The 12,331-nt window shown below is 38.6% G+C and overlaps 1 protein-coding gene across 1 annotated transcript in view; it reads left to right on the top strand.

Annotated features, from left to right (window-relative positions):
* sema6ba (sema domain, transmembrane domain (TM), and cytoplasmic domain, (semaphorin) 6Ba) overlaps window positions 1-12,331 on the top strand; it is a 195,128-nt gene that overhangs the window by 153,131 nt on the left and 29,666 nt on the right. The window contains exons 9-10 of the mRNA XM_067452727.1: window positions 750-838; window positions 4,782-4,999. Of these exons, the coding sequence (XP_067308828.1) occupies window positions 750-838; window positions 4,782-4,999 (307 nt within the window). The remainder of the gene's footprint in view (window positions 1-749; window positions 839-4,781; window positions 5,000-12,331) is intronic.

The raw sequence follows: 12,331 nt of genomic DNA on the forward strand, positions 1-12,331 counted from the left end.
CTGTCAATGGAGCAGAAACTGCGCTTAACCTGGATCATTCCTCTGAAGTTGTGTCAAGAAATGTTTAATAAAATGGATTACATCTTTGTCATTCTGCAAAAACCTGTCAGTTTGAAGTGGGACTTTCTTTTGTGGGTTTTAAAATAGTTTGTGGAAGCAGTTCACAGCACTGAATTTTGAGTGTGATTTCACACCAGACACGCCGAGCGCGCTAACAAAACCAAATGGGATTTTTTATTTATTTTACCTGCGTTGTTTTTCACAAATATGCGAGACCTTGTAACCAGAGGAAACTGCAGATCGCTCTTGGATGTGTGTGTAATTTAGAGCTCTCTGTTTGAACTTTGAATGTTGAATATATCTACAAAAGAATCATTCAGGGAGTGAGACCGCCATCCCGTTTTGAGCCACAAAGACCTGCGTCTGCTTTTTAAAACACATTCAGCTCAAGGAGAGAGAGAGGAGAGGCCAAGACCTCCGAATGTCCTCTCTACACTCTCTTTGCTTTATTTAAGAGGACATGCATGTTTTATGAGGACTATCTCTGCCTCATTCACTTGTGTTCATGCCGTTCTCTGGCTGTATATCTCTTTCTCTCCCTGCCTCCCTCTGGGACTGTGCATATGTTGTTTGTTCAGATGAAATGTCTTTATAATGACTGATGAGTGTTTACTTATTTGAGCTTCAATTTCTCCATAGGACGCCCTCAGACTGATAAATTAAAGCTTGCGTTTGTGCATGTCTTGCAGAGCCTTATTTTGTGAGTGCCGTGGAATGGGGTCCTCATATCTACTTCTTCTTCAGGGAGATGGCCATGGAGTTCAACTACCTGGAGAAGGTAAGAAAGAAATGCATTTACACTGCCTTTCAAAAATGTGGGATATAAGATTTCTTGTTTTATGATTTTGAAAGAAGTTAGTTTTTATTGAAAAAAAGATATGTTGTGAAATATTATTACATTTTCAAATAATAGCCTTCCAGTCGAATAGCCGTCCAAACACAGCATTGATGTCTAGGTTCACTTTAAAGGGAAAAAAAGCCGTCACTGGGGTGGTAGGCTACCCTTAAAGGTCCCGTTCTTCGCGATTCCATCTTTCAAACTTTAGTTAGTGTGAAATGTTGCTGTTGGAGCATAAATAATACCTGTAAAATTATAAAGCTCAAAGTTCAATGCCAAGCGAGATATTTTATTTAACAGAAGTTCCCTTTCAAAGCCTACAGCGAACGACCGGTTTGGACTACAGCAGGAAGTGCAGGGATGTAATGACGTCACTAGAACCGTTTGTTGACTAACGCTCCGCCCACAAGAACACGCAAAAAAGGGGGCGTGGTCTTGTTGAAGAGCGCGCATTCAGCGCTTGCATCTCCCCGTTATGGTAAGAGGCGGGACCTTTCTGGGCAAAGTGCTAAGCTGCTGTCCAATCACAACACGGGAAGCGCTGGCCCAATCAGAACTCATTACGTATTTCTGAAGGAGGGACTTCATAGAACAAGGAAATCATCAGGCCGTTTTTAGGACAGAGGAAACAGCGCTGTACCGATAAGTAAATTGTGTGAAAAATACTGTTTTTTTTACACGCGAAACATGAACTCATGTTATATTGCACACTGTAAACATAATCAAAGCTTCGAAAACATGCGAAGAACGGGACCTTTAAGGGTACATTTTTGTACCTCTAAGTCAGGGGTAGGCAAGTTCCGTCCTAGAGACCTGATGTCCTGCAGAGTTTAGCTCCAATAAGCCTTCATATTATAAAACTCATGTCTCCATTGTTAAGATTCATATGCTGATTCTTATGGAAGCCTGTTTCCACCACTACATAAAAAAATAAAGAGTAATTGCGACTTTTTATCTCAGAATTCTGACTTTTTTTCTCACAATTGTGCCTTTATATCATGCAATTGCGACTTCACATCTCAGAATTCTGACTTTATAACTCGCAACTGTGAGAAAAAAAAGTCAGAATTGTGACTTTACACCTAGTGTATGGCATGAGTTCTTCTGGCCATACAACAACGACATTCCCAAATAATCACATTATATCTAAACAAAATTTGGACAAAATTACACTAAAAACTTAACAGACTTAAAAACAATACAAAATCAAATACTGAAACAGCCCTATATGCCTTCATTGTGTCCTAACCAAAATGATCTTTTCCATGTTAATCAGTTTTTTTGTACTAATCAGCCGCAACGACCATTCTATTTTGCAAACAGTTTTTATTTCTACTGTATTGTGACTGGAACAACACACAACGTATGACAAGTGCAGATTAAAATGAGTTTGAATATCTTTTTTTATGACATTCATAGACATAGCTTTACTGAAAGCAACAAAGGATAAATCACCTCAGATCTTGGAAATAAATTAAAGGAAACCACTATGTTCAAACTGTCAAATCAAGGTGAACAAACAAGTGTAGCCTATTCTATAACAAAAAATACAAAAATCAGTCAGTATGTATTTTAATCATGCTAAAATGGTGTAAGATTTAGGAATTCGATATTGCACTTCTCCTTTTCATTGTGAATGCAGTCAGTGCGCTTGCAGAGAGAACCCGCACGATGTTCTGACTGCCAGTGAGTTTTGATTGATTGATCTCAGGTCGAGTTTTGTTTGCCGCTGAAAATCTGGTCGAATCATTCGCATCACGTCTGGTTAGGACACGGCGTTAGGCTGTTTAAATTTACTTTTCAAAGCTGCAACAGAAATAACGAGCAGCATCATGAGCTGTTTGTTTCCTCTGCTTGTCTGAATGCGACGTCAATACTCTGCCTTACGTAAACGCCACATCTGGTTGTGGTGACGGTTACCTTCATTAGACTGACAGGACAGCTGATTTGGTGTTCGCCTACCAACATAAAACACAGTGTACTGTTTTTTTCTAAATTAAAATACGCCAAACAAAAAAGGCAATGCGGTGCACCTTGCGTTTTCAAACCTGAATAACATGATTTGGCCCATAGTGGTTATAAAGGGAAGGCTCTCTCTTCTCTTGTTTTCTGTTTATTTCCTATTCACAATCTGAATACATGTTTAGTTTTTCATGCTGCAAAGTACACTGCAAAGTTTCTGGATTGACAACCTTATTTAAATGTACGATGATCGACAGTGATGACGGACAAGACAAAACAGATCTTACACTGGCATCAGATTTTACTGGTATCACTGCCGATCATTGAAATGTTGCCAACCCTAATTGTAAATGTATCTGTCTCTTTTGATCAATTTAATGCAGCGTTGCTGAATAAAAGTATGCATTTATTTGGGGAAAAAAACGTACTAACCCTAAACTTTTGAACTGTAGTGCACACATCAATGACACGTGTTCAGCAGTTTGACCAGACAGTTACTGTTAATCAATAAGATGGAGGATAGATGCTCTTAATGCTGAACAGCAGAAGATCTAATTATAACAGCGAATGAAAGCATGTCAGGCCTACCATTTGAGTGCCACATTTTAGCACAGATGTCTCACACTTTAATGCAGTGTGTACATGAAAAACACCTCTAGTAGCTGTGTTTACAGGGACCCTATAATCCGTTTGTAATGGGACTAGTAGCACTGTAAGAGTCGTTTTAAACCTTCTGTAATCCATTCAACCGGACATGTAATACCTGATCGGACTGGAATCTAAAACTGGAAAGTTCTGCACATGTGCAATGACATATGTCTGTTGTTGATAAATATAGCGTCGAAAGTGACTGTTCTAAACTTCTCCTTCCACTCATCGTCTGTGAAGTGGAGTAGGACAGCGTCCCAGCAGTTCTTGTTTTAGACTCTCATTCGCAGAGGCCTTTTTATGCAATGGTTTCTTCCATTTGATTAATATAAGCAGCACGTCACAAAGCTTTATGTGCTCGACGTCTCCTGATTAGCACCCAAAATAGAAAAATATTACGTCTACTTTTAAAACCAAAGAAGCAATGGAAGGATGATAGTTAGAATGCACCAGCAGCGGGAAACGCGTGTCAAAGATCAATTCCGATTTGAAGTTTGTGACATACGCACACATCGACCCGATCATATTTAGCTTTCTTGTAAACACCATGTTCGGATTCATCAGAGAAAAGAAACATTTTGCAAAAAGGTCCCATTGGTTAAGGTTAGTCAATGCCTTTACTAAAATGAATTATGTTTATTCAGGTTAATTGATAAAAATACAACTATGCATTGTTAGTTGTAAGCTCAGGTTCACTGAATAATATTAATACACAACTTCTGATTTTAACTACGGTATGTAATAGTAAATGCTGAAATTAACATTAACTAAGATTAAAAAAAGACTTTAGAGGTATTTCACTGTTAGTTCCATTATCTAATGCCATTCAATTGTAAAATGTCTTCTTGTAAAAGTTCACCTTTACCATTTAAAAGCTCGATTATCAATAATTCATAATTAATCAAGGTTGTAATGTCATGGAAATTAACATATCCCTGCCCATGAATAGCCCTGTACTCAGAGGTCAACCAGTCAAAACAGAGGTCATTTACATATTAAAGCTAAAGAGTCAGAGAGAAAGCAAAACTAAAAATGATGACTTTACTGACATTATGAGGGGAGTTCTGGGGGAGAAAATGTCCAGTGATACAGTAGTGCAGAATAAACCGGCCCCTTTAAGTGTTTTCCACTATTGTCAGTTCTCACGAATGAAGTGTTCGGTTGAAAAGCAGTTCTCCAGTGAATAGTCACTTTGATTTTAGCACTGAATAAAGGTTGTGTGGAATGAAAAACGGATCTGTCGTCTTTTTGAATGTGTTCGTGTGTGCTTTAGGTGATGGTGTCTCGTGTGGCACGTGTGTGTAAAGGTGATTTGGGCGGCTCTCAGCGTGTGTTAGAGCGCCAGTGGACGTCGTTTCTAAAAGCTCGTCTGAACTGCTCAATCCCCGGAGACTCGCACTTCTACTTCAACCTGCTGCAGTCCACCAGCCCCATCATACGCATGCAGGGCAGAGACGTCATACTGGGGGTCTTTTCCACACCCTCCAACAGGTACACACACACGCATACAGGATGAATATTAAAGAGTATGGTGGGATCATTTGCAGTATAGTGGAACGATCTGTGTGTGGGAATGATGAATGCAGATGAGACTGTAATGCGATTCAACCGCCCTGATGCAAACAAGGACAAAAACTTTTGAGAAGGTTATATCCGCAAATCATATTGACTTTCTCATGTCTGGGCCATATTTCACACCAAAATCTTGCGATATACAGCATGTATGTTTTTTATTTATTTTTTATAATAATTTTTGTCCCTAGAGCCAGCTCATTGGCTGGGACGGTTTGCAGCCGAGTGTTAAAGGGTTAGTTCACCCAAAAATGAAAATTCTGTCATTAATTCCTCACCGTCATGTCGTTCGACACCCGTAAGACCTCCGTTCATCTTCAGAACACAAATGAAGATATTTTTGTTGAAATCCGATGGCTCAGAAAGGCCTTCATTGACACCAATGTCATTTCCTCTCTCAAGACCCATAAAGGCACTAAAGACGTCGTTACAAAGCCCATCTCACTACAGCGGCTCTACAAAATTAATTAAGTATTAAGCAACGAGAATAGTTTTTGTGTGCAAAAAAAACCGAAATATCGACTTTAATAGTGATGTGCCTATTTTAAAACACAGCTTTCTGAAGCCTAGGAGCGTTATGAATCAGCGTATCGATTCATGATTCAGACCAATGTCATGTGATTTCAGCAGTTGGACAGTTTGACATTGGCAATCTGAATCATGAATCGATACGCTGATTCATAACCGTTCAAAGGTTTGTTTTGAAATCGGCCCATCACTATATAAGTCGTTATTTAGGTTTTTTTCCACACAAAAACTATTCTCGTCGCTTCATACAATTATTGTAGAGTTGTATATGAGTTGTACAATTTGTATATGATTGGACATCACTATTTATTTATTTATTTATTTATTTATTTATTTATTTATTTATTTATTTATTTATTTATTTATTTATTATTTATTTATTTATTTATTTATTTATTTATTTATTTATTATTATTATTTTACTTTTGATTATTTATTATTTAATTTATACATTTGATTATTTATTTATGTTTGTTTTGACATGACAATTAAACACAAACATTTTCCACCAAAATTCTCAGTAATTATACCATTATGATAATGAGATTTGTTTGAAATTGAGATTTGAGACTTATTTTTCTTTAAGCAAATTATTATTATTATTTTTGGTGGTGGTGGTGGTGGTGAAATATGATCTGGACATGTTTTTGTGACATTCGCACCATAAATGTATAAAGATTACGAAACATAACTAAATTGAAGGGAAATGAAAATCGGTTCTACACACGCACGTACGCTCGTTCCTCTGTGATTCAGCTTCTTATTAGTCTGTTTTGAACCCGAGCAGCACGAATGAATCCAATTTCAAGGCAATTTGGATTTTGTTCTTTTGATAGTCTGCCTAAAAGGGGTTTTTTTTATCCTTCAGAAGAAAGACAAAGCGAAGAGTCGTGAGAGTTTGATTGTCTCAGGAGAAAGACTGTTTAAAATTCAGTTATCAGGGATGTTAAGAAACGCCATAAACACATTTTAACAATGGGCAAAACACTGATCTGCTTTCCACGGGGTTGTATAAATGGCCAGCTCACATTGTGCTGTAGATTACAGTAGCAGTTGTGACATCTGTCAAAATGTGCAAAGAGAGCGAGAGTCAGAGAAAGTGACAGAGTGCTAGAAACAACCTTTGTGTGTGTCTGTATACATCTAGAGAATTGTGCACTTTTCTCCCATTCATAAGTAATATGAGTGCACCGTCTTTCAGTCTTGGTTGCATTTTATTTTACAGTCCCATTCCTCATGTACTTACTAACCTATTTATTTATTATAGTAATTACAATAACTGAGTAATAACTAGGTACTAACCCTGAACCTACCCCTAAACCTATGAAGTTACCTTATATTACATTTAGAGATGCACGGTTCACTCGGCCAGGGATCAGAATTGGATGATTTTCTGCATGATCGGCCCGGATCTGTGATTTTTGTTTCCACATGTCGCATTCTCTCCAAATCTGGGTTTGGTGGTTGCCAGAAGAACAGTACTTGTCTGACTGCATTGTTCCAAGTGTAAAGTTTGGTGGAGGGGGATTATGGTGTGGGGTTGTTTTTCAGGAGTTGGAAATTCCAATGAAATGAACTCTTAATGCCAAGACATACCAAGATATTACCAGTGCACAAAGCAAGGTGTGGTGCAAGTTTGGTGTGGAGAAGCCTGCACATCAGTGCCTGACCTCACAAATGTGCTTCTGGAAGAATGGATAAAAAATTCCTATAAAGACACTTCTAAACCTTGTGGAAAGCCTTCCCCAGAAGGGTTGAAGCTGTTATAGCTGCAAAGGGTGTGCCAACTCCATATTAAACCCAACGGATTAATAATGTGATGCCTTCACTAAAACCACAGGCTGATTTGTGTACACTGATATTTCATATCCCTGTCGAAACATTGCCATAATAATTCAAAAATCCAAAATACGTACTTAATACTTTAAGGCCTTAGTTCAGTTAGGAAATTTAAATAGCTTCTATAAACATACCTTAGAAAAAAAACATCACTGGTGTGCATTTTGACACAAAACACGATATATTTTAAGATATAAAACATGAAATTGAAACATACAGTAGATGTAAAATGTCTCCTTGTCGTGTCACAGAGCGGTTATACAGTTCCGCAGCATACCTGGAAATACCTCAGAAGAAATGATCACTGGAACAAGCTAAAAAACTACAGATTTGACGTTGAACACGCTGCTTTGGCACAGCATGTCTACTGACACAACAGGATTTTTTTGGTCACACTCTTGAAATAACTCCCAATAGAGAATAGGCATTTGCATACTGTAGACCCAAAATAAAGGGGTAGAGAGAGACAGAGATGAGATATAGCACCCAGCCGATAATCTGAGCCCTCGGGCTTATGAAAGGGAATGAATCGGTCTGATCTGTGCTGAGCTAAATGGATAAACAGTCAAGTACATCATAAAGCCAGCCCAAATGTTGTTCTGTAGCTCCCGAGAGCTTGTAACGCACTGTAAGAGCTCTCACTAGTCTTCCAGGCTCCACGGGTAAGTGTGTGTTCAGTATGATATACTGCAGTCCATCAGGCAGATGATGAGGGCCGTTTTCAGTAGATTACCTCTCATTGTGTTTGTATGATTAGAATAAAAATGAGCTTCGTCATCAGCTCATCAGCTTGCAGTGGAATGTTTTTGGTGTTATATCTGCTCTGATAGATGTGGTCATTTATTCACTGTAGGAAAGAGCGAATTCCAGGACGGCCGTTGAGAAAGCAAAGGGGTCAAGCTGAATGACAAGTTGGGTATTTGAGGAGAGAATGTCATGAAATGGTAGCCTAGAAATCTAGACACACCCTTGCGGCAGCAAATTTAATCTGCCTGCAAGTGTCGTCTAGCAACTCTCAATACCCTTCTGAGCTGTATTCGCCTAACTCTTGCAAGACCAATCACATCGTGTATAGAATCGGTGGGCGGGGCCATAATGACGATGGCCGAGTTGCGTTTGCGTGCTTCTATTAAACACAGAAGCTGGCGAACGGCGGCCTTTCGAATCAGTTTTGACCGCGATTCTGGAAGACTTGGAGTTAAGCTTTTCTCTGAGAAAAGAACAAAGAACGGAACTGAAGTCATTCTTAAGAAGGGAAGATGTGTTCGGAGTTTAGCCGACCGGATACGGCGAATGTTTAATCTATCAACTAGCTCTGTTTCACCGTCGTTGCTCCGGTTGGTGTAGCGCTATCCTATCGCGTGCAGAGGGAGTTTGAAAGACAACCGTTTATCCCGCCCCTCGGATTGAGCCCTGTCTATGGTGAGTTTCCAGACCAAACATCTTGATGTGGGTCTGGCTTGTCAGGCTAATGAAATGCAATATTTTCATGCTTTTGTGACAACGTTTTCTGAAATATACAATTATACATGTACGTATTCTATGATCCATCACAGGGTTTTACCTCAGGTAATCTCCTGTAACCATGGTACACACATCACTCACAGCCTTAATTGGCTTACTGCCTTTTTTATAATAATAATATTATTATGTATTATTATTATTATTATTATTATTATTGAACATTAACTGATATTTATATTTTTATGTTAAGCACATGGTAAACATCAGTTAGGATAGTAATTAATTGTGTATAAATATAATTGTGTATTCTGATTATTATTATTAATAACAATTCTAATTATTATATGATTCTTATTGTACACATAACAATAATCATAATACAAAAATACACTGTACAAAATGTATTAATAAAATGCCACAATTCTTACTGTATTTTTTTAAAACCTTAAACGAAATGTTCTATTTTTCGTAGTTTTGCATCATCTGAAAGAAGAGCTATTATACTCACTCTAGAGTAATGGCTGAGCTTCTGTGCCAGAGTACAAACAGCATGAAGCCCCTTCTGCTTTCTGCCGTGGCCATTTTTCCCATTTAGTCCTCATTTCTCAGACCCCCGCCGTGTCCTTTCTCAAATGGGCGCGAGAGGCTTCGCTGCAGAGCTTTGTGTGATGAGGTGATCTTGGCTCGTTCACCTCAAGCCCACTGGGCGGGTCAGTTACACAGGCAGAGCGCCAGAAAGCCTTTAAAGTAGTGGACGATAGGTGACCAGGGCCGAGTGCCAGAGGGAACAGGGTGAAAGTAGAGCTCGTTTGTCTAGCTTGAGGTTTACAAGGCTGTAGATCACGACATCTGACAGCTCATTGGCTGAATTAAAGTTGAAGGCCACAAACTTCTAATAGCTTATTGGCTTAAGTGGTGTTCTCGAAATGACTCTCATTCGGACCCCGTCTGCCTGTGATGCTTTTTGCAACTAATTTTTATAAAAAATAAAAAATAAAACGTTTTAGATTGAAGTCTCGTATGCCCACTAATGCTGCATTTATTTCATGAAAAATACAGTAAAAAATGTGAAAGAATATTCTAAATGTTAATAACATTTTTTGTATTTAAATTAGTCCTGTCAAATCGATTAATCGGGATTAATCACTTCCAAAATAAAAGTTTATGTCTACATAATATGTTGTGTATAATTATTATGTATATATAAATACACACTCAGTCATGTATATATTTAAAAAAATATTTGCATGTTTATGCTGTGTATATATATTTATATAATTTATATTATATAAAGATTTTATATATAAATATAACACATTTTTCTTATATATACATGCATGTGTGTGTATTTATATATTTAAATAATAATTATACACAGCACACACAAATGTAAATACAAACTTTTACAAACTTCTCGTGATTAATCGATTTGACAGCCCTGTTTTAAAATGTATTCCTGTGATCAAATCTGAATTTTCAGCATCATTACTCCAGTCTTCAGTGTCACATGATCCTTTGGAATTCATTATAATATGTGGATTTGCTGCTTAAGAAACATTTTGTATTTAAAATATTTTAATATTTACTTTTTTTTTTTTTATATATAACAATTCATATAGGTTTGGAACGACATGACATTGAGTAAATTATGACATGCGTTTAATTTTATCCTTTTATTTATGAGCAATAATAATAGTGATGTTTGCCTTAGTGTGTCTACATTGTTTTATTCTTTAAATGGCCTTCATTTTTACAGTCCCCGGCTGAGATCAAATGAGAGAGCTGTCAGTGCACTAATGGCTCTTCCAGAACAGCATTGTTTGTCTCTTTATTCTTTTAAATAGTTTGGGGTAATTATAAGGTTGTGCTGCTCAGGGAAGCGCAGGAGAGGTGGGAGAGGAGACGGAGGGGAAGATGACATCCAGTGACATCTCTGTTCATTTGGTGTAATCTTTGGCACAGATGTCCACCATAAGGGCGGCAGGCGGCGGGCTCAGGCCGTTCTCCAAATCAGTCCATTAACACCATGCCCACTGCGCCGTCTCTGTCCATCAATCTGCATGCGTTTTCCAAACGTTCCAAATGAGACCCTTCTTTCCCAAAGCCCTTCAATTACCAATAGCCCTTATTTAACAAATCAGACCCCATATTTTCCGTGTATCTATTACTGGGGAATATTAGAGTGGAATTGAGAAGAAATGGAATGATTAGAATTGAATGAGCAGACCTCATCATATCCAAATGCGATGATTGCTCTGCATAACTGTCTTATCTACTTCATTTTTATGTAGTCACTGGTTGGAAGGTGGAAGAAGGTTCGGTATTTGCACTCTCTATCACTTTGTGATAAGGAGAATGTAGCTAGAATATATTGCCAAACGTATTGGGACACCCGTCCGAATCATTGAATCCAGGTGTCCAATCACTGCCATGGCCACAGGTCAAAATCAAGCACCTAGGCATGCAGACGCTTCTACAAACCTTTGTGAAAGAATGGGTCACTCTCAGGAGCTCAGTGAACTCAAGCGTAGTACCGTTATAGGTCCTTCGTGAAGTCCTTTCGTAAAATTTCCCCACTAAATATTCCACGGTCAACTGTTAGTGGTATTATAACAAAGAGGAAGCAATTAGGAACAACAGCAACCCAGCCATGAAATGGTAGGCCACGTAAAATCACCAAGGGGGGTCAGCGCATGCCGAGGCGCACAGTGCGCAGAAGTCGCCATCTTTCCGCAGATTCAGTAGCTACAGACCTCCAAACATCACGTGGCCTTCAGATGAGCTCGAGAACAGTGTGCAGTGTGTAGCGAGCTTCATGGAATGGGTTTCCATGGCCGGGCAATTCTTCCAAGCCCTAAATCACCAAGTGCAATGCAAAGCACGGGATGCAGTGGTGTAAAGCACGCCGCCACTGGACACTAGAGCTGTAGACGTGTTCTCTGGCGTGAAGAATCACGCTTCTCTGTCTGGCAATCTGATGGACGAGGGAAGAGGGGATTATGTCGTGGGGTTGCTTTTTTAGGGGTTGGGCTTGGATCCTCAGTTTTTAGTGAAAGGAACTCTTAATTCTTCAGCATAACAAGACATTTTGGAGAATTTCATTCTCCCAACTTTGTGGGAACAGTTTGGGGATCGCCCCTTCTTGTTCTAACATAAGCAAGGTCCATAAAGACATGGATGAGCGAGCTTGGTGTGGAGAAGCTGCACAGAGTCCTGACCTCAACCCGATAGAACACCTTTGTGATAGAATCTATCTATCTATCTATCTACTATCTGTCTATCTATCTATCTATCTATCTATCTATCTATCTATCTATCTATCTATCTATCTATCTATCTATCTATCTATCTATCTATCTATCTATCTATCTATCTATCTATCTATCTATCTATCTATCTATCTATTGAGAGAGAGAGAGA

Source organism: Pseudorasbora parva, chromosome 9 (genome assembly GCF_024679245.1).
Source record: "Pseudorasbora parva isolate DD20220531a chromosome 9, ASM2467924v1, whole genome shotgun sequence".
Lineage (NCBI taxonomy): Eukaryota > Metazoa > Chordata > Actinopteri > Cypriniformes > Gobionidae > Pseudorasbora > Pseudorasbora parva.